This window comes from Ylistrum balloti, unplaced genomic scaffold (genome assembly GCF_031769215.1).
Source record: "Ylistrum balloti isolate Yb309-2 unplaced genomic scaffold, AGI_CSIRO_Ybal_v1 Utg370030, whole genome shotgun sequence".
Lineage (NCBI taxonomy): Eukaryota > Metazoa > Mollusca > Bivalvia > Pectinida > Pectinidae > Ylistrum > Ylistrum balloti.
The window spans coordinates 31,334-56,429 of NW_026782093.1; the positions used below are offsets into that span (position 1 = coordinate 31,334).

General features: G+C 38.7%; 1 protein-coding gene across 1 annotated transcript in view; it reads right to left on the reverse strand.

Moving 5' to 3' along the window:
* LOC132548865 (probable G-protein coupled receptor 158) overlaps positions 1–25,096 on the reverse strand; it is a 55,829-nt gene that overhangs the window by 11,182 nt on the left and 19,551 nt on the right. The window contains exons 3-7 of the mRNA XM_060212761.1: positions 23,337–23,675; positions 14,874–14,942; positions 9,459–9,568; positions 8,929–9,167; positions 3,186–3,324 (exon numbers count right to left, since the gene is read on the reverse strand). Of these exons, the coding sequence (XP_060068744.1) occupies positions 3,186–3,324; positions 8,929–9,167; positions 9,459–9,568; positions 14,874–14,942; positions 23,337–23,675 (896 nt within the window). The remainder of the gene's footprint in view (positions 1–3,185; positions 3,325–8,928; positions 9,168–9,458; positions 9,569–14,873; positions 14,943–23,336; positions 23,676–25,096) is intronic.

The following is a 25,096-nucleotide window of genomic DNA, read 5'->3' on the forward strand; positions in this document are numbered from 1 at the left end:
GAATCTCTTTTTTATCTTTTGATACATAAATAACTTGGTGTCAACTGATCTATTTATAGATATGTAAAGTGGCGTAAAATTATCCATTTATAAATTTGTAATATGGCATGAACCATCTGTTCCTTTCTAAGTGGCATGGTGTCAGGTTATCTATTTATGGATAATCAACATAAATTAAGAGGAACTAATTTACATCATTAATGTAGACAAAAATCCTATACTGATACATAGATAACGTGGTGTCATTGTGTACACTCGACCTTATATAACACACAAGTTATGTTTTCCGTTAAGTACTAATGTTACTTCCTATTTTTGGAATATTCACAAAAGGGAATTTGAACAAAAATCATACTTTACTTTTCATACAGTTTGGTGGAAAGCTGTCCATGTTGATTTCATTGTAGGAAAAGGTTGAAATAAGCGGCTGATGTATTTTGATGGGTATATAAGTTAGACAAAGTCGATAAATTTCTTCAAATTTAAAGACGTCATCAATATATCTAAAAGTGAAATTAAAGGACTTGGCAAAGCCTTGGTGATCTGTTTTGGATATGCTCTCTGATAAATTTAGTCTCGTATGAAAAATGCAGCCAACAGAGGGGCACAATCAGTTCCCAAAGGTATGCCAATGGCGGAAGATCCCATCATCAAACTCGCTGAAAATTTTATCACCAGAACTCCATCATTTTTATGATTTCGTCCTCCGTATATTTCTTCTTCGATTTAGACGTACTTTTCACAAAATCAGCTTCAATTTAGTTCACAGCCATATATTATATTGCCTGTCTCCTTTCTTAGAAAAGGATGCTCTCATAACAAAGAGGGATCGAAACTAAACTGAAAGAATAGGGTATACTGGTGTATAGAGCGGAAAACTTTAACGGTCTCACAGAAGAAATGTTTTTAGAAGATTGGCCGAAAGTTCCAAGGCAGTCTTTTAATTCCACAAGCTATTAGTTTCACCTCTAAACAGTATCACAATAAGACTGAAATCCAGATTTGATAGTGCTAAGAATGGTAGTTAATAGGTTTGTCAAAGGTTAGGTTGAAGGGCTAGACGAGCCAGCAATTAAACGTTGTTTATATGGATTCTTGTGAAGTTTATCGATCAAATATAAACAAGGGAGGTCCGTATCCTGATCATTAATAGTCAATCTAAAGGGTTGTAAAACCGAACCAAGATTAGCCAGTGTATCTTCTTATGAAAGTTTGCATAATGTATAGGTGGGGTTTTCATCATAACAAGCAAGCCCAGTTCTTTTTTTATAAAGGAAATGTAATAATGTCTGCAGACAAGAATCAAGTTATTGCACGCCTTATCTGCAGGTACAATAACATACCTGTTCATTGTGAATCTGGAAGTGTGGATTTAACATCAGGATACAGGAACGATGACCTACGTTTTGTTTTCATTTTAGACATCAAGTCGCTAATTATTTTAAGAATGATGGAACGAACAGATTTAACCCATTCAGAAAATGAGCCCAACACAGCATGTTCTTGTTTCACCCATTCCCTGGCAGAGTTTTAAACAGAATCTTGTAATCCATATTTAAATAAATTAGTGTGGTTTCGCGACCCTTCATGAAAATTATCGTGGTTACCGCAGTGTTTGCTTGTAGCAGAAATTTTGGATGCAGTTGGCTTGGAGAAACTGTAGGAAATTACAGGAGTATTTCTGTTTTGAAAGTATGATTGAATATTAGCTTGAACCGATTTTTAGTGTAAAATATTCTTGATTCTTATTTGCAAACCCTACTTTCAAATGACGAGTTCGAGCATGATGGGCAACCAATGATTTCTGTAAAGTATCCATTAGACTTTCAGATGTGACGGTACATCCACTAGATTTACGGTTATAATATAGGCTCTCTGATATATTGTTTCAGGTTTTTTTTCTTGTGGTTTTTACAGCTGTGTATTTTAACCGTAAATATTGTGCCCAGTAAATATAACCCGATTTGTTTATATTGTTTTGTTTATTTTTACTAAAATATTTGTAGAGATTGATTTCGTTTTTAAGTAAATTATTTCTTTTTGATTTTCATGAACTTTACGACGAAAACATTAAAAAAAAAGGAAATTTGGTGAAACATTTTGACATTTTTGACGTTTATAAAGGTAGCTGATATAGGTCGTTTATAAAGGTAGCTGATACAGGTCGTTTATAAAGGTAGCTGATACAGGTCGTTTATAAAGGTAGCTGATACAGGTCGTTTATAAAGGTAGATAATACATGTCGTTTATAAAGGTAGATAATACAGGTCGTTTATAAAGGTAGCTGATATAGGTCGTTTATAAAGGTAGCTGATACAGGTCGTTTATAAAGGTAGCTGATAAAGGTCGTTTATAAAGGTAGCTGATACAGGTCTTTATAAAGGTAGCTGATACAGGTCGTTTATAAAGGTAGCTGATATAGGTCGTTTATAAAGGTAGCTGATACAGGTCGTTTATAAAGGTAGCTGATACAGGTCGTTTATAAAGGTAGCTGATACAGGTCGTTTATAAAGGTAACTGATACAGGTCGTTTATAAAGGTAGCTGACACAGGTCGTTTATAAAGGTAGCTGATACAGGTCGTTTGTAAAGGTAGCTGATACAGGTCGTTTATAAAGGTAGCTGATACAGGTCGTTTATAAAGGTAGCTGACACAGGTCGTTTATAAAGGTAGCTGATACAGGTCGTTTATAAAGGTAGCTGACACAGGTCGTTTATAAAGGTAGCTGATACAGGTCTTTATAAAGGTAGCTGATACAGGTCTTTATAAAGGTAGCTGATACAGGTCGTTTATAAAGGTAGCTGATACAGGTCTTTATAAAGGTAGCTGATACAGGTCGTTTATAAAGGTAGCTGACACAGGTCGTTTATAAAGGTAGCTGATACAGGTCGTTTATAAAGTTAGCTGATACAGGTCGTTTATAAAGTTAGCTGATACAGATCGTTTATAAAGGTAGCTGATACAGGTCTTTATAAAGTTAGCTGATACAGATCGTTTATAAAGGTAGCTGACACAGGTCGTTTATAAAGGTAGCTGATATAGGTCGTTTATAAAGTTAGCTGATACAGATCGTTTATAAAGGTAGCTGATACAGGTCGTTTATAAAGGTAGATGATACAGGTCGTTTATAAAGGTAGATGATACAGGTCGTTTTAGATGTAGATTTAAACAAAATAAAAGCTTACCTTAACACATAGAATATACAAGAAACAACAGCTTCGTAACAGATTGCTGCCGAGATGTACGTTCCTTCTGAGTAATCGGACGGTGCAGCTCTCACCTTGTAACATAGGTAAATCCCAAAACACAGGAACGTTAGCTCAGCTGAAAGATAAAATAACTACCATTAGGAATGACTCTTTAAACGTTTGAAGTGAAATTTCATATCATACATCGATAATGCTAGCATCTCGAGCGCAGTGATATGTGTTCATTGATATAGATTTACATTATGAATAAAGGCCTATCACTACTTCATAGTTAATCTATATTGTATTCATGGTAATACAGATACTTTTTAGATCACATGACACAAGACAATAAGATGAAAGCCATGTTGACCTACATTACGGCATAGCCTTGCACGTCACCTCAGCTAATTCTCATTATAGACTTACATCACGTTATTATGATAATAACGATTTTCAGGTGGCTGAAACGTACATTACATATATCTCATAGACAAAAAGTAAATATATATTCTGAACATTGGGTGTTGAATTGTTTGTTTAGCCAATATTACTGCAATTTGGTTAAAATAGAATAACGTCCGTTCGAATTAAGTATTTAGATAATAAATATTGAAAAGTGTAAAGTATTATGTTTTATGTATGTTTTGTTGCTATGGTATCAGACAGGCCCAAATATTGGAGTGTTCCAAGATAGCGTTATTAGGAGAACTTTTAAAATGGGATCAACATGAGTTCGCATGGTAACAACGAACAATAGGCCCAATGGGCCTGCATCGATTACCTGTATTTAACATTTCACATTACTGACATTCAAACAATGAGTTAAAGAATTTCATTTTTTGACAACTTTTGAACCCTTAATATGGTTAAAGTTATTTCTTTTCCCTCGTATTGCCGGAAACCAACAAAAATATCGTTATACTAGGCCTTATGGTCAATCAAAAATTATTTGAATGTTTTACCAAATTCAACCCCTGTGAACTTTCAAATTTTGTAAGCAATTACGAGGTGTACATTTTTTTTACCCCAAACAGTTTTTTTAATTGATGGTGAATTATCTGCCCCTTAGATCTAAAAGATAAATTAAAACAAGTAAATATTGATGAAGATTACATATAAACAAACGAAATGTTTACGTCTATATACCCATGTAGAACTATCAAGTGTGATGATAGTTACAAAGATATTAATGAATATCATATAATTCTATATTTAGAATTTTTTTTAGTCCAAATTAAAATATATCTTATACAGGACTGGCACTGAAATTAATTTAGACACAAGAAATCTACATTATCTTCATATAGTTAATGCTAAGCAAGAGGCCCAAAGGCCTTAATAATCACCTGAGTTAAAGCTTCTTGTTATTTATCTTAAAAAGTTTGACTTTCTAACCAAGTTTGAATTAATGGAAATTACACTCAAAAATGTGATTCCTATATAAACTTTTCCATTCATGAACAGTTTATCGTATCTGGGTATTGAGAACATTTATGAAACGACAGTCAATTTGACCCTTTTTTGGCCCATCCCAACAGCCCCTGGGGGTCTAATATTAATAATTCTATCCACGTTTGAATTATTTCGAAAAGAATAAAAATGGAATTTTCCTATATAAACTACAGTTCAAAGTAGAAAATTAAAAAAATAACGTTATGTTTTGAAAAGGTTCGTTAATATATATCTGTGTGCGCGTCTTATTTATAATCCTTAATGTTTGGTCTTTTCTCAAATGAGCAATATTTCTTATTTAACTCTTTTTATATGAAAAACTAATTACAATTTTTTTTATTTATCTGTTGGTCTAAAACTCACCAGTTGTTTCTAAAGAAAATGAGTCACGTATACACACTGGCAATAAAACATACTCTCATATTATGAGGATACTAATGTTTGGTATGAGAGTATTTATGGGTTGTAGGATTGAATTAACAGATTGAAAAAAAAACTTTCCTTTTGACATCGTGCTACTATTGACATGTTTTCTGATATAAACCTTTGCTTAGTTAAGGTTTTATTCCGAGTTTTGAAATGTGCAATTTTGTTATGCAATATGCATGATTGAAGAATGCTGAAATTTCAGTGTAGAATTCCGATCGTCTTTGACTCAGAATTGAAATAATTCTTTTGAGAGTTGTACCACTAAATAAGTTTGATTTTCAAACATTTTGGGTCACATTTGTGTTTAATCAAATTATGTTCTGATAAATGCGCTGCTGCGATAAAGCAGTATTGAGTCACTACAGCCTAGAAACTACTACTGTCATCTTGAAACTTTGATAAAGAAATAAATTATTATGTAGAATATTTGTTTTTTTTTTCACTTCTCGGAGCCCAGCAATGTGAGTAATTAGACTTATTTTTAGTTACTGTCAGTAACACTGGGTGACCACAGTCAAAGACAACTTTTAGCTACCTGGTACTACTATATGAGTTTTATTAAATTAGCTCATTTTCAACACAGTACTACATAATATGGCCAGAAGGCTGGAAAGTTCCTGGGATTAATCCCATCCGACCTTGACTCATATTCAAGGTCACAGGGGTCAAATTGATTAAAACCTTCAACTTCTTATTTTACATCTATATTCCTGTGTGGAAACCCGACAAAGTTTGTGAAAGGAATAACCTTGACCCACATTTAAAGTTACATGAATCAACTTTGTTCAAATGTCGAAAAACCATCTTTTAATTACAAGAAATGACTAAAATAATCGTATATAAACCGGGCATATCATACGAATAAAAAATGCCTTAAATTGTGGTTGATATCACAGTAGTCAAATGTAAACCGTCAACTAACGTTGGTATTTCAAAATACCTCAAAATCATCATACTTGGTTGAAAGACAATGATATTTGACTGGTGGGGCTTTGGAATGACGCCTGACAAAGTTTGCGAAAACGAATGACATTGACATGTATTCAAGGTCACAGGGGCCACATTAGCTGATATTGTTGACCTTATCCGAGCTGTACATGCCATTCAGTCTTTCATCACTATGGTTTTCCGTCCCTCGCGGCGGAGCACATCATGTTTTAAGAGATAATGGATCTATTACAAAATACTTTCATCTTGGGGAGTGACTTTTGTTCCGTGGCTGTATATAGACAGAACAGACAGTCACGTGACTGAAATCAACTATTGCGGTATTCATTAACACATCAACGAATGGTAACATTTTTCCACTGCAATTGTTCTGTACTAGGTCATTAAGAAGGGAATCGTAAGGTTCGACAACTAACATTGTAGCTAACTTCAGCTTTCAGTGCCTTTATAAATGAAAAGCAGCAAAGTAAGGGATAACTGTGTATAATTAGCACAGGAGTGATAATACGTATGTTATGTCTTTAGTACCAATAAGTGTCGCTTTGTAATTTTATTGCAGTTATCGTATGTACGTAGGTCTAAGGAACTGATGCTAGCTTGTTATTTTTAGTTATCTAGTTAATATATATATTTCCAAAATATTATGTAAGTTTTATAATATTCTTGTAAATATATGCTAAAATTTTACGTTTTGAAATTTTACTTTTGATTTTCAATGAAATGGATATTATCTATAAAATGGGTTATGTAACTCACTCCGCAATTGATAAAGGTGGGATATTACGTAGTATAGGCATAACTGAGATGATGAAAAACTGATACGAAAGCTTACGGGGTTACTAATTTGTAAATTACGGTAGGGTCATGTAGCCTAAACCTTCCTCAGCGCTCGACGATATCTCGTTAATGGCTGACGTTTGAACTGTCAAACTACAACGAAAGTAGCTTTGAAAAGATGCCAAAATTATCCGAGCACTCTTATTTGATATACTGATAGCAAAGTCCAACCGACAGAACAGATTTCATTTCGCATGAAATCTGTAGACAACCATAGATAGATGAGAAAATTATCGAGAACATCTGCAAGATAATTGTTGACGGAAATGTTAATATTTTGCTAGATCACGTGTTCATTAAACTGCGTTATACCGACGTTTTTTATTGGCATATGAAACAGCTGTTTTACGTGTGAGCAAATGTACTGATGATATGTACAGCAATGTCCTCTCTTACGTCTTTGGGATCGAGGCAAAGCGAATCGGAAAAATGAAAATATGATGAAAAGTTACATGAGTGGTGCATGAGCCTTAAAAGTAAATTCAAACCGTACAGTATGTTTTTTTCAAAAGCAATACGTCAAATTATACCTTTCAATCGCAAGACTGAAGTTTCTGTAAACCAAATAGCAATTCAAAATGAAGAACACAATGTCTGCCTGTTGTTATTCTTAATGACGTAAACATGATTTTATGATTTTTTTTCTATTATAACAGAGCCGAGACAAAAGTTCCTCCATAGAACAATAGTAAACCCAAATATAAATCTAGAACTTTAGAATTGTCAGACGCGACAGCTTCGGTTATAAAAAGTAAAAAAAAAAAAAAATCTACAAAATGCTGCTGAGAAGTCAAGAAAGCAGATGAAGTGGGATTACCCAGTCATCAAAGGACTGAGATCAACAGCGATACAGTGTCTGAACTGCGGCTCACCACAAGGCCCCGCGAAACATAAAACTTGCTTATAATTTCAAAAAGTCATTTTAATATAGTGTGCATTTCGTGCAAACAAATTAAATCCTACATGAAGGTAGTACATAGGCTAAAGAATATGTTGGCCTGAAGTGATGACGGAACACCTATAGGTGAATATATCAGCAGTATCACCGAAGTCCCCTACAATCAAGGTAGCAATCAGGTCCATATGCACACCTTTTGACACAGTATCTCCTGTCAACTTATTGAACCAGAAAGCATGTGCGATGGTGTGTAAGTCAAAATCCTGTTAGGCTAGGGATATTCTGATTTCATACAGTGAAGGAAAGTCCATGGAATGGAAAAATTGAAAGGAAGGTAGAAGAAATTTCACAATGATTCAACTGCACAACCCAATAGGTGTTCACTATTTATCTGACAAGGCGGAAAAAATCAACAGGTTGTTGGACGGAGAAATCGTAAATAAGGTGGAGGGTACTCCCACTTCTTGAGGACTATCACCAATTGTGATACCAACAAAGACAAATTAACTCCTGTGTAGATATAGAGGACAACAGAGGAGTACATTCATGACCTCCATGATGTTAACTTGATTTGTGAAGTGGATACCATCAGTTGGATCTTGCAACAGTCAATGAATATGGCAACATTTAAAACATATCTTGCTATCTTCTTCATAATAAGGCTAACGGAATACCAGCTGTCGCGGATATACTCCAAGAAACCATACAGCCGTTAGTGGTTGAAGAACATTTCAGACAGGGAGACGAAAGAGGAACATGGTGTAGCGTTCGACAAAAATGTCTGCAGAATACGTGACACTGGTTTTATCTAAACAGTGCTAAATGAGTTCCTAAAAATTGGGAGAAGTAACACCTGGTTGAACAGGTTAAAAACGACTAATACTCATCCATATGTCACAATTTATAATATATCTAGCAATATTGATTATTACCATTAAGTTATTGTATAAAATATATGTAAATTATCCGGAATCTTCGTATCCATCTTAACGTCATTAGGAAACACGCACGTCATTACTGACGTTTCGATATCAAACTTCTTCGTATTTTGCAAGGTATACTGCAGAAAGACACAAAGGCGGAACATTCACCAGATCCGAGCAGAAGCAATCAGCGTCCAAGATCAACAAGATTAAAAAATAAAATGGACGTGTATGTGCACGTTTTACTTACCTACTTCTATGACGTAGTCCCACCAACCAACTTTACAAACTGAGTATTTTAACCCATCTCCAGGGGTGGTTCCTATCTCTAATAGGGCCTTTCCTTCGCGTAAATGGTCAAGGGTAACTGTCGTCCATGCTGACATATATCCAAGCACGACGACCACCACACACAACAAGTATTTCAGTAGGTCCTTATCCCGGACGTGCACTCTGTGTGCTTTACGTGACTGGAACTCCGCCAGTAATCTACAATACAAAGGTTATAAGATCAGTAGCTTGTCCCATTAGGCAATTAAATTGACCCCATGTACATATTGCATCTCAGTCAAGCATTATATTTGTAACATAGATATGCTCTGATAAATATTTGTACCGTACTCTAAATATAGCATTGCATAAACAAAACTCAAAGGAAGAATGCAAAATCTTTTATTATTTAAAAGAGGTACGAAAAATAAATTTGGTCCAAAGTATACAATCATTAGTCTTTAAAATAATTCACAATAAAACAGTAAACACGATACCACATCTCCTTACCTGTACACTTTTAATATCAAGGCGCCGTAGACTATTGCGAAGCCCAGTTCCCGGAACCACGGGATCACCAAGCATATAGTAGCTGTTGGCTTAAAGTACTGAAGGATTACCTGGAAATGGATATAATCGTCTGTCAATTCCGATTATGTATGTCAGACGACTCCGTGACAACACAAAGATGTCAGACGACTCCGTGACAACACAAAGGTGTCAGAGGACTCCGTGACAACACAAAGATGTCAGACGACTCCGTGACAACACAAAGATGTCAGACGACTCCTTGACAACACAAAGATGTCAGACGACTCCGTGACAACACAAAGATGTCAGACGACTCCATGACAACACAAAGATGTCAGACGACTCCTTGACAACACAAAGATGTGAGACGACACTGTGACAACACAAAGATGTCAGACGACTCCGTGACAACACAAAGATGTCAGACGACTCCGTGACAACACAAAGATGTGAGACGACTCCGTGACGACACAAAGATGTGAGACGACACCGTGACAACACAAAGATGTCAGACGACTCCATGACAACACAAAGATGTGAGACGACACCGTGACAGCACAAAGATGTCAGACGACTCCTTGACAACACAAAGATGTCAGACGACTCCATGACAACACAAAGATGTCAGACGACTCCTTGACAACACAAAGATGTCAGACGACTCCGTGACAACACAAAGATGTCAGACGACTCCATGACAACACAAAGATGTGAGACGACACCGTGACAGCACAAAGATGTCAGACGACTCCTTGACAACACAAAGATGTCAGACGACTCCATGACAACACAAAGGTGTCAGAGGACTCCGTGACAACACAAAGATGTCAGACGACTCCGTGACAACACAAAGATGTCAGACGACTCCGTGACAGCACAAAGATGTCAGACGACTCCTTGACAACACAAAGATGTCAGACGACTCCGTGACAGCACAAAGATGTCCAAAGCCTCTATCAGATCAAACAGATTAGACCCCTCCACCAAGAACATGCAGATGTCAGACGCTTCCATACTGACAGACAGATGTCAGACTATTACATCACAACAAACTCATCGGATAGCCCCTTCACTTTAAACCGATGTCAGAAGCCTCTATCCGAACACACTGATGTCAGAAGCCTCTATCTGAACACACTGATGTCAGTAGCCTCTATCTGAACACATCGATGTCAGAAGCCTCTATCTGAACACACTGATGTCAGAAGCCTCTATCCGAACACACTGATGTCAGAAGCCTCTATCTGAACACACTGATGTCAGTAGCCTCTATCTGAACACATCGATGTCAGAAGCCTCTATCTGAACACATCGATGTCAGTAGCCTCTATCTGAACACACTGATGTCAGAAGCCTCTATCTGAACACACCGATGTCAGTAGCCTCTATCTGAACACACCGATGTCAGAAGCCTCTATCTGAACACATCGATGTCAGTAGCCTCTATTTGAACACACCGATGTCAGAAAACTCTACCTGAACACACCGATGTCAGAAGCCTCTATCTGAACACACTAATGTCAGAAGCCTCTATCTGAACACATCGATGTCAGAAGCCTCTATCTGAACACATCGATGTCAGTAGCCTCTATCTGAACACACCGATGTCAGAAGCCTCTATCTGAACACACTAATGTCAGAAGTCTCTATCTGAACACATCGATGTCAGAAGCCTCTATCTGAACACACTAATGTCAGAAGCCTCTATCCGAACACTAATGTCAGAAGCCTCTATCTGAACACACTAATGTCAGAAGCCTCTATCTGAACACACCGATGTCAGAAGCCTCTATCTGAACACACCGATGTCAGAAGTCTCTATCTGAACACACTAATGTCAGAAGCCTCTATCTGAACACACAGATGTCAGAAGCCTCTATCTGAACACACTGATGTCAGAAACTGAACACATCGATGTCAGAAATGTCAGAAGCCTCTATCTGAACACACTGATGTCAGAAGCCTCTATCTGAACACAACACACTGAACACACCGATGTCAGAAGCCTCTATCTGAACACACTAATGTCAGAAGCCTCTATCTGAACACACTAATGTCAGAAGCCTCTATCTGAACACACTGATGTCAGAAGCCTCTATCTGAACACACTAATGTCAGAAGCCTCTATCTGAACACACCGATGTCAGAAGCCTCTATCTGAACACACTAATGTCAGAAGCCTCTATCCGAACACTAATGTCAGAAGCCTCTATCTGAACACACTAATGTCAGAAGCCTCTATCTGAACACACTGATGTCAGAAGCCTCTATCTGAACACACTAATGTCAGAAGCCTCTATCTGAACACACTGATGTCAGAAGCCTCTATCTGAAGCCTCTATCTGAACAACACACTGAACACATGTCAGAAGCCTCTATCTGAACACACACACTGATGTCAGAAGCCTCTATCTGAACACACCGATGTCAGAAGTCTCTATCTTAATGTCAGAAGCCTCTATCTGAACACACCGATGTCAGAAGCCTCTATCTGAACACACTGATGTCAGAAGCCTCTATCTGAACACATCGATGTCAGAAGCCTCTATCCGAACACTAATGTCAGAAGCCTCTATCTGAACACACTGATGTCAGAAGCCTCTATCCGAACACTAATGTCAGAAGCCTCTATCTGAACACACCGATGTCAGAAGTCTCTATCTGAACACACTAATGTCAGAAGCCTCTATCTGAACACACTGATGTCAGAAGCCTCTATCTGAACACACTGATGTCAGAAGCATCTATCCGAACACACCGATGTCAGAAGCCTCTATCTGAACACACTGATGTCAGTAGCCTCTATCTGAACACACTGACGTCAGAAGCCTCTATCCGAACACACTGATGTCAGAAGCCTCTATCCGAACACACTGATGTCAGAAGCCTCTATCTGAACACACTAATGTCAGAAGCCTCTATCTGAACACACTGATGTCAGAAGTCTCTATCTGAACACACCGATGTCAGAAGCCTCTATCCGAACACTAATGTCAGAAGCCTCTATCTGAACACACCGATGTCAGAAGCCTCTATCTGAACACACCGATGTCAGAAGTCTCTATCTGAACACACTGATGTCAGAAGCCTCCACCACAGCACACTGATGTTAGACGCTTCCATAATAACACACAGGTGTTAGACGCTTCCATCATATCACACTGATGTTACACGCTTCCATCATAACACACACATGTTAGACGCTTCTATCATAACACACTGATGTTAGACACTTCCATAATAACACACAGATGTTAGACGCTTCCATCATAACACACAGATGTTAGACGCTTCCATCATAACACACAGATGTTAGACGCTTCCATCATAACAAACAGATGTTAGACGCTTCCATCATAACATACAGACGTTGGATGTCTTCATCAAAACACACAAAAATCAGATGATCCCTTCACAACACATAGATGCAGATGAATAAAACACAAGATAAATATTTCTGACAACTTAATTATAACTCAGGAGATCCCATCAAAACACAGATATCAAACGACCCAATCAAAACACAGATATCAAACGACCCAATCAAAACACAGATATCAAACGACCCAATCAAAACACAGATATCTAACGACCCCATCCAAACACAGATATCAAACGACCCCATCCAAACACAGAAACGACCCCATCAAAACACAGAAATACTACGACCTCTTCACAACAAACAGATGTTGATAACATAACAACACCCAATGTCAGACGACACCGGCAGAACACATGTGTCACACAACTTAATCACAACACAGATAGTAGACGGTCTCCATTACAACACAAAAATGATAGACGACTCAATGACAACACACACAGATGTCAGACGACCTCATTACAACACACAGATGTCGCATGCCTCCACAACACACAGATGTCGCACGTCTCCATGATAACATACAGATGTCAGACGACCTCATTACAACACACAGATGTCACACGCCTCCATGACATCACACAGATGTCGCACGCCTCCATGACAAAACACAGATGTCAGACGACCTCATTACAACACACAGATGTCACACGCTTCCATGACAACACACAGATGTCGCACGCCTCCACGACAACACACAGATGTCAGATGACCTCATTACAAAACACAGATGTCGCACGCCTCCATGACAACATACATATGTCGCACGCCTCCATGACAACACACAGATGTCAACGACCTAATTACAACACACAGATGTCGCACGCCTCCATGACAACACACAGATGTCAACGACCTCATTACAACACACATATGTCGCACGCCTCCATGACAACACACAGATGTCGCACGCCTCCATGACAACACACAGATGTCGCACGCCTCCATGACAACACACAGATGTCGCACGCCTCCATGACAACACACAGATGTCAGACCACCTCATTACAATACGCATATCAGGCGATCTGATCACAACACACAAATATAAAACGACTCCATCACAACCCACAGATGTCAGACGAACATATCACCACACACACATATCAGACGACCCCGTCACAACATATAGATGTGAGATGGTTCTACAGCACATGGCAACAAGTCCCTGTTTATACGTCTGCCACTAATGTGCTGGACATCTCGCCCTTGTACATGTACTACATTTAATCATCAGGAAGAAACGACTACTTAGAGCGGTGGCCAATATATCGATTTTGTGAACAGGCCGGGCCGACGATATTACACTTGTTAGCAAGCTTTGCGTGTCGACCCTATGCCATCCAGTAGGGTGCATCCTATTTTCTGTCGACCATAGTTCCTATTACAAGTACAATGCACTCGATTTGCTATTGTCATATCTAAAGTTAACATATATTGCAAACTCCTCAGTCCTATAGATAGATTCGACGCTTCTCTCCTAAAAACAATCCATGCGGGTAAGACGTTTGGATGGGAACTACAGCAAAAATAACAAAAGACATATTTAATACAACATACTATTAACTCTCCCTCTCCCCCCCCCCTCCCCCCTCTCTCTGTTTCTCTGTCTGTCTGTCTCTTTCTCTGTTTGTCTGTCTCTGTCTCTCTGGTCTCTGTATGTCTGTCTGTCTGTCTGTCTGTCTGTCTGTATATATATATATCTGTCTCTCTGTCTCTGTCTTTGTTTCTCTCTCTCTTGGATATATGTTCGTGTGTGAGTAAAGAAAAGATATCAACTTCACTGTGACAGGCATTATATCACGTTACAGAAGTTCAACACTGTTTAGACTGGAAATCATTCACAAGCAATGGCGACGTCATCGAGTGCTTACGTGTATAATGACGTCACATCTTCTTTTCATGATGTGATATAACTATCAGAGACTTGCAAGGGGAGATAATTCATGGCAATATCCAAGACCTGAAATCATTGAAATGAGAAGGCTTTCCGCACTACCCAAACGACTCACCGTTGCGTACAAAAGTACGGCTCCTATCAGTATGATTTCCAGCAGTGTCCACATTCCACTGACCATTACCTGTAAACAGAAAGATGACATTGAAAAGTGTGATGTTTGATATATCAAAAAGATATTCAGTGTTAACTTTAACGATATTGCAGACATAATGCTTATGTAAACTGTGCATAACATTCACATTTGTCCCATGCTAAGGCTTCTAACCAAATTTGAAGACATTTTGTTTGGCTGATAATCACAAAATCCAAATAGAACAATTAGCGACCAATGGAGACAAACATATTTATAAAATCTGAGAAAGATCAATTCAGTACTTCTCAAGAATTAGTAATAACATGCTCTAAAGTGAGCGTCTGTCAGTCATTTTGTCTTTCTGATCAGTCCCAAAATCATGAATCATAAACGCATAACAGGGATGAAGGGATTATCCAGTACCGTTCATTAAATAACAATAACTGTGAACGAAAGACGCCATATCATCTCGTAACGTCTCTCACACTAGTTATTTGTGAACGAAAGACGCCATATCATCTCGTAACGTCTCTCACACTAGTTATTTGGGACGAAAGACGCCATATCATCGCGAAACGTCTCTCACACTGGTTTTTTGGGACGAAAGACGCCATATCATATCGTAACGTCTCTCACACTGGTTTTTTGGGACGAAAGACGCCATATCATCTCGTAACGTCTCTCACACTAGTTATTTGGGACGAAAGACGCCATATCATCGCGTAACGTCTCTCACACTAGTTATTTTGGACGAAGGGCGCCATATCATCTCATAACGTCTCTCACACTGGTTATTTGTGAACGAAAGACGCCATATCATCTCGTAACGTCTCTCACACTAGTTATTTTGAACGAAAGACGCAATATCATCTCATAACGTCTCTCACACTGGTTTTTTGGGACGAAAGACGCCATATCATCTCGTAACGTCTCTCACACTAGTTTTTTGGACGAAGGGCGCCATATCATCTCATAACGTCTCTCACACTAGTTATTTGTGAACGAAAGACGCCATATCATCTCGTAACGTCTCTCACACTAGTTATTTTGAACGAAAGACGCCATATCATCTCGTAACGTCTCTCACACTGGTGTTTTGGGACGAAAGACGCCATATCATCTCGTAACGTCTCTCACACTAGTTTTTTGGGACGAAAGACGCCATATCATCTCGTAACGTCTCTCACACTAGTTTTTTTGGACGAAGGGCGCCATATCATCTCATAACGTCTCTCACACTAGTTATTTGTGAACGAAAGACGCCATATCATCTCGTAACGTCTCTCACACTAGTTATTTGGGACGAAAGACGCCATATCATCTCATAACGTCTCTCACACTGGTGACTTGGGACGAAAGACGCCATATCATCTCATAACGTCTCTCACCCTCGTGATTTGGGACGAAGGGCGCCATATCATCTAATAACGTCTCTCATATTGGTGATTTGGGACGAAGGATGCCATATCATCTCATAACGTCTCTCATATTGGTGATTTTGGACGAAAGACGCCATATCATCTCATAACGTCTCCCACACTAGTGATTTGGGACGGAGGGCGCCATATAATCTCATAACGTCTCTCACACTGGTGATTTGGGAAGAAGGGCGCCATATCATCTCATAACGTCTCTCACAATCGTGATTTGGGACGAAAGACGCCATATCATCTCATAACGTCTCTCACACTGGTGATTTGGGACGAAAGGCGCCATATCATCTCATAACGTCTGTCACACTGGTGATTTGGGACGAAGGGCGCCATATCATCTCATAACGTCTCTCACACTGGTGACTTGGGACGAAGGACGCCATATCATCTCATAACGTCTCTCACCCTCGTGATTTGGGACGAAGGGCGCCATATCATCTCATAACGTCTCTCACACTCGTGATTTGGGACGAAGGGCGCCATATAATCTCATAACGTCTCTCACCCTCGTCATTTGGGACGAAGGGCGCCATATCATCTCATAACGTCTCTCACACTAGTTATTTGGGACGAAAGGCGCCATGTCATCTCATAACGTCTCTCACACTGGTGATTTGGAACGAAGGATGCCATATCATCTCATAACGTCTCTCATATTGGTGATTTTGGACGAAAGACGCCATATCATCTCATAACGTCTCCCACACTAGTGATTTGGGACGGAGGGCGCCATATAATCTCATAACGTCTCTCACACTGGTGATTTGGGAAGAAGGGCGCCATATAATCTCATAACGTCTCTCACACTGGTGATTTGGGAAGAAGGGCGCCATATCATCTCATAACGTCTCTCACAATCGTGATTTGGGACGAAAGACGCCATATCATCTCATAACGTCTCTCACAATCGTGATTTGGGACGAAGGGCTCCATATCATCTCATAACGTCACTCACACTTGTGATTTGGGACGAAGGATGCCATATCATCTCATAACGTCTCTCATATTGGTGATTTGGGACGAAAGACGCCATATCATCTCGTAATGTCTCTCACAATCGTGATTTGGGACGAAAGACGCCATATCATCTCATAACGTCTCTCACACTGGAGATTTGGGAAGAAGGGCGCCATATCATCTCATAACGTCTCTCACAATCGTGATTTGGGACGAAAGACGCCATATCATCTCATAACGTCTCTCACACTGGTGATTTGTGACGAAGGACGCCATATCATCTCATAACGTCACTCACACTGGTAATTTGGGACGAAAACGCCATATCATCTCATAACGTCTCTCATATTGGTGATTTGGGACGAAGGATGCCATATCATCTCATAACGTCTCTAACACTTGTGATTTGGGACGAAAGGCGCCATATCATCTAATAACGTCTCTCATATTGGTGATTTGGGACGAAGGATGCCATATCATCTCATAACGTCTCTCATATTGGTGATTTTGGACGAAAGACGCCATATCATCTCATAACGTCTCCCACACTAGTGATTTGGGACGGAGGGCGCCATATAATCTCATAACGTCTCTCACACTGGTAATTTGGGACGAAAACGTCGATATCATCTCATAATGTCTCTCACACTGGTGATTTGGGACGAAGGACGCCATATCATCTCATAACGTCTCTCACAATCGTGATTTGGGACGAAGGGCGCCATATCATCTCATAATGTCTCTCACACTGGTGATTTGGGACGAAGGACGCCATATCATCTCTTTACCTATATCACTCTCGATAACAAGTATTATGCGATCTTGATAGTAGAAATTTCTTGATATACAAAAATCTATTTGTGATAAAAATATCAACATCCCCACCTCCAACTTGATTGAATTTTAACAATGAAACAACACTCTTGCATTCCAAGCCGAACGCGAGCAAATGTCCTGCTGTGAGACGCGCTTTTAAGTACCGCTCATAGCCAGTAACCACACCGACAGCTGGTCTAGAAATGGGCAGAGTTAATTTAAGATGGTTTAGATGATGACTATGACGAAACTTATATAATTCCGGATCACTGATGAAACGGGAGACCAATCTGACCTGTATACCTTACCTAGTGTTAGGAAAATGTCAGAACAATGTTTATCTTCAAGTATGTAAAATAGATCGGTGTATTCAGTTTTATCAACAAGAGGTATATAAGGCCTGCATCGCTCTGTTTGATATATCCACTTTCACTTTAAATATTTCATTTAAAATTACCTTGTTACATTTCCCTCTAAAAGATGAGGAAACTAAATTTGTACAAAACCACCTTAACCGAAATATGATCGAAACTCTTTCATTTCCACAAAAGGAAATGATTGCTAAAATTAATATCTAGTTGTATCAGAAAAAAAGACTGACAAGCGATTCCCTCATTTCCCCTTGTAGGCCCCTTTATCATATCGGAGATGAGGACATGGGGGTCAAACACACCGTGGATACAATTTAACCTCTTCTCCTAGGATGCTGCTGACAAACTTTAGTCAAATTACACTTTGTCGTTCGTGACTAATATAGGGTTTAGGTGAGGGGGGTGTGTGTGACTGGCGGACGACGGACGTCGCAAAGGATCGCAGAGCCAAAAATAGCATGAAACGTGAAACACTTATATTAGAGATAAAGTTCCGATGAAAACCTGTCGTCAGTAAGTAAGAAAAGGATTTTGTTACGCTACAGTCCATTCAATCGATTGGGTCATACTCAATGAGCACCGATCAGCAATCTGTTTTAGTCAAAGCTACTTCAGGGTTTCTTAGGGCGTGTTTTACAAGGTACACGTTATAATAGAGCGTATATTATAGGGTACATGTCATTGAAGGGCATGTCTTACACGTTACAGAATATTGTAATACGTGTCTTACAAGGTACAGGTCATTGTAGGGCGTGTCATACACGTTACAGAATATTGTAACACGTGTCTTACAGGGTACAGGTCATTGTAGGGCATGTCTTACACGCTACAGAATATTGTAACACGTGTCTTACAGGGTACAGGTCATTGTAGGGCATGTCTTACACGCTACAGAATATTGTAACACATGTCTTACAGGGTACAGGTCATTGTAGGGCATGTCTTACACGCTACAGAATATTGTAACACATGTCTTACAGGGTACAGGTCATTGTAGGGCATGTCTTACACGCTACAGAATATTGTAACACATGTCTTACAGGGTACAGGTCATTGTAGGGCATGTCTTACACGCTACAGAATATTGTAACACATGTCTTACAGGGTACAGGTCACTGTAGGGCATGTCTTACACGCTACAGAATATTGTAACACGTGTCTTACAGGGTACAGGTCACTGTAGGGCATGTCTTACACGCTACAGAATATTGTAACACGTGTCTTACAGGGTACAGGTCATTGTAGGGCATGTCTTACACGTTACAGAATATTGTCACACGTGTCTTACAGGGTACAGGTCATTGTAGGGCATGTCTTACACGTTACAGAATATTGTCACATGTGTCTTACAGGGTACAGGTCATTGTAGGGCATGTCTTACACGTTACAGAATATTGTCACATGTGTCTTACAGGGTACAGGTCATTGTAGGGCGTGTCATACACGTTACAGCATGTCTTACCGTGTACAGGTTATTGTAGGGCGTGTCATACACGTTACAGCATGTCTTACCGTGTACAGGTTATTGTAGGGCGTGTCATACACGTTACTGGGTACAGGTTATTGTAGGGCGTGTTTTACATGGGTACAGGTTATTGTAGGGCGTGTCATACACGTTACAGCATGTCTTACCGTGTACAGGTTATTGTAGGGCGTGTTTAGTGGGTACAGGTTATTTTAGGGCGTGTTTTACTGGGTACGGGTTATTGTAGGGCGTGTTTTACTGGGTACAGGTTATTGTAGGGCGTGTTTTACAAGGTAGAGGATATTTTAGGGCGTGTTTTACAGGTTCGGGTTATTGTAGGGCGTGTTTTAGTGGGTACAGGTTATTGTAGGGCGTGTTTTACTGGGTACAGGTTATTGTAGGGCGTGTTTTATTGGGTACGGGTTATTGTAGGGCGTGTTTTACTGGGTACGGGTTAATGTAGGGCGTGTTTTACTGGGTACAGGTTATTGTAGGGCGTGTTTTACTGGGTATGGGTTATTGTAGGGCGTGTTTTACTGGGTACGGGTTATTGTAGGGCGTGTTTTAGTGGGTACAGGTTATTGTAGGGCGTGTTTTACTGGGTACATGTTATTGTAGGGCGTGTTTTAGTGGGTACAGGTTATTGTAGGGCGTGTTTTACTGGGTACATGTTATTGTAGGGCCTGTGTTTCCGCTGTATCTGTTTGTTTTTCCTTCAACGAGACTTAGCGGTCTTGACGGTCACTAGAGATAACTAATATTTAATACAAAGGTTAAAGGGTAAGTAGCTTTCATGAAGAAGAAATTGTGACATTGATGAAAGTAAGCCAGTGTCAATATCTGTATACCATCAAAACTGTCACCCTATACTGATAATTCTTACTTATTTTCATTGGGAAATAAACAACATTAAGTTCAAAGGTATCTTTTAATGAAAAGCAAGGAAAAATGTGAAACTCATTTTGGTAAAGCACCTGAAGTCACTTCAATCCATTAAGAGCATTTGATTCTATCATACCTGAGTGTTGAGAAGATTTTTGAAATTTAAGTCAATTGAGCCATTTTTGCCGCGCCCATAGGCCCCTGGGGGTCAGTCATTTCGCCGTCGCCCTTCACTCATTATTTTAACAAAGTTTGAAATATTTCCAAATGAAATTGAAATAATAATGCTCAAAAATCTATATTTCCTATATAAACTATAGTAAACTAGACCTCCTCCCCATGGGGAAATGTGAAACCCTGGAACCATAAAATTCACAATTTTGGGTAAGCACTTTAAGACGCCTCCATCCACTTCCCAGTAATGCTTTCAAATATTAACCGCTTCTCTCTATTGAACCCTTCCCCACCAAGTGAGCAATTTTGATAAAGTTTGGTCAGAAACATCCTTGGGTGAAGGAGAATCAATTTTTTATAACATTGCTTATCTCAAATGCTGATTTGGATCATAAAATAGAAATAGAGATTTTAATGGTGTAAATATTGAGTTCGTGAACAGCCGTCAACATTCAGGAGTATTCAGCGAGTCGAATTCGAACTGTCATATAGCATATATAACTATCACAGTAGCTAAACGATATGGTGTCCTTAAATATCCTTAATAGCATAAAAAGAATAAAAATTATCCTTAATAGACTAAATAGACAAAAAATAGGACCATTATTTTTCCCGTCTTAAAATATTGCTGTGAGTTTTGGAATGGTTGCAGAAAAACGAAAAACTAGAACTTGAAGCAATCAAATCGTATCATCACTGGTCTCCCTACAAACAGACAAATTCTTTATAATGAAACGGATTGGTAACTCCTATCCTACGGACAAAGCTATTGAAAACTTCAAATGTTCTTCAAGATACACAATGATATTACTCCTTATTATCTGAATACTTCACCCCTCCCCCCCCCACCCTCACCCCCACCCCCCATTCCCCTCCCTTGTTGCTAACCATTCTCTACACAATCTCCACAATGCAAGAAATCTATGATATTTACCCAGTAATAGGTAAGGATTATGTAACTTATTTTTTCCCTCTACAATAAAACAGTGGGATCAATTACCCCTAGATAGCCCTAACCACAGTTTATCATTCTCTGCTTTCAGATAGGTTAAATATTATATAGATTTATCTTACATATATGTACCTAACTTGTTTTTTTTATGGTAAACGGAAAAATAATATCTTACACGTGAGATAAAGGCACGGTGATTAGATATCTATTTAGATCCGAGTTTGTTACTGATCAACGTTGTCACTGTAGTAATAGAACACATTTATCACCCCCTTTTTAAAATATAATACAATCTTCAATCAACTTTATGGATATATATACTCCTCTCACTGTGACTCTGCTACTTTTTGGAGGCCCAAATCTTTCTAAACAAGAAAACGAATGATTTTGTATGCACACACAGCAGTAAGTTAAGGATACTAACAGGTTTTAGGTTCTGTGAGAGTATGTTTTAAAGTCCTGTAATAATGCAAATACGCCACCTTCAATTTTGTTTATATAGACATGTAAGTTTTAATGTAAGTAAATGTCTTTGTATCAGTTGTATAACGTGTATCAAAACCCGTTGCAAATAAAATACAATAAAACGATGGCAAAAAAGGGGCAAAGCCACAATTGGCCGGGTTGCGGGATGAATGCAATGTTATATATCGTGCTCAAAACAAAGTTTCAGCCAATGAAAAGCTATCACGCTCAAAACAACATTTCAACCAATGGGAGACAAAGGCTGCCATCTTGGATTTTCCACGCCAGACTGTTGAAAATGACTGAATTCCAAAGCCCGGAAAATCAAGAAAAAACGTCCGGAATGAATCCTAAATTAATAGGTGCACATCTTTAACATATATATAAACATCCTACAAAGTTTCAAGCTTCTACGTCAAAAACTCCAGGAGAAGATGATTCTACAAAACCGGTACCCCTTTTCCCCGCCCGCCCGCCCGACATTCAACATACTATAACCCGGATTTGCACTATGTGCACCCCGGCCAAAAATCTACACTTTCGAGCCATGAAAATTTTGATAATGGACCGGTATATATCGCGGTTTCAAGCTATAAATGATATTTTTTTTATTGAATGATGATGATGCAAAATGTTTGTTATACACTTCTCTCCTGATCACTTAACTAGTGTTTAACACTTTCAGAGTGGTCGGATGGCGCAGTGGATAGCGTACTCGCCTCTTATGCCTTTAAAGTTACACCACAACTTAATTCGATCGACTTGGGTTCTGTAAAGCTGAATACAGCATACAAAAATATATGTAATTCAACAGTTGCTGACAACCGCCTGTGGTTTGGAAGGTGATTGCATATAATATCACGAAAATATGCAAATAAAGATTATCCATCAATCCATCCATCCATATATTTATCCTTCCTTACTTACCTTTGTTTTACGGAGACGAATCACTGCCACTGCAATAACAAGCGTTACTGTGATACAGAAACTTTGTATTCCTAAAGGTATACCACGCAGTAGTATATCATAATCTGCCATACAAGGCGTGCTATCAACACACTGTGTACAGCCACGCAGACACGGCAAACACTGAAATCCTTTCCCGGTAAAATTAGTTCCATTGTTGAGGCTGTCCATATAAACACTTTCTAAGAGAGATCCCGCGTAAAATTGACCAGAGTTGCTCGTGTTGGGGAAATAGAAACCTTGCCGACAAACACACACATAACTTCCTAATGCTAACCCATGGCCAGGTTTATTTTCACACTGAAAAAGAATTAAAAAATGTTTATAGATTGTCTCAAATCCTGTGACATGAATGCATATCATTATGAGTTTGTACATACACTGACAGGCATCATCAAAATTAACACTTTGATCAAACACCAAAGCCTATAGCACAAAAACTTTCATCACTACATGAAACTACAAGTTACACCCTTATATACTACCCATATCTTGTTTTTCAACTAATTCCATTTCAACTGAAGACTGAAGAAAAACTTGTAACCTTTCGCTGAGATGATTTGGCGTTGAGGAGATACCCGTGTCTACTACTTTCTCTTTCCCTCCGCCATCAAATCTGTTATAGTGTTATTTTCAACTAACAAAGTTAACTTGATTTTAAAGACATTTCGATTACTTATCAAACTCGCAGGCCTCGTGAAATGTTATAAAACAAAAGTAAGACGCTTTTATCACATAACTCAGGAAAGCCATAATCTGGAGGATAAAACGGAGGCAGCCATTCTGTTGTGCCATTATCGATTTATGAAGCAAATCAATATCTGACTCGCGCAGCCATCGGTTAACGTTCCAGAGTACAGCATACTTGTGATATATACGAAAAAAATATTTCATGGCCAAATTTGCAGGATTATCTAAAAACAATACCATAAACTAATACCACCAATACAACATCAAAATATAACTCACTTCAAAATCTTAATAAATATTTAACATCCTAATAACACAAAATATAACATTTAAATATTACATAATATAACATTCTTATATAGCACAATACAACGTCCTAATATAGTACAATACAACGTCCTAATATAGTGTAATACAACGTCCTAATATAGCACAATACAACGTCCTAATATAGCACAATACAACGTCCTAACATAGCACAATACCACGTCCTAATATAGCACATACCACGTCCTTATATAGCACAATACAACGTCCTAACATAGCACAATACAACGTCCTAATATAGTACAATACAACGTCCTAATATAGCACAATACAACGTCCTAATATAGCACAATACCACGTCCTTATATAGCACAATACAACGTCCTAATATAGCACAATACAACGTCCTAACATAGTACAATACAATGTCCTAATTTAGCACAATACCACGTCCTTATATAGCACAATACAACGTCCTAACATAGTACAATACAACGTCCTTATATAGTGTAATACAACGTCCTAATATAGCACAATACAACGTCCTTATATAGCACAATACCACGTCCTTATATAGCTCAATACCACGTCCTAATATAGCACAATACAACGTCCTAATATAGCACAATACAACGTCCTTATATAGCACAATACAAAGTCCTAATATAGTACAATACAACGTCCTAATATAGTACAATACAACGTCCTTATATAGTGTAATACAACGTCCTAATATAGCACAATACAACGTCCTTATATAGTGT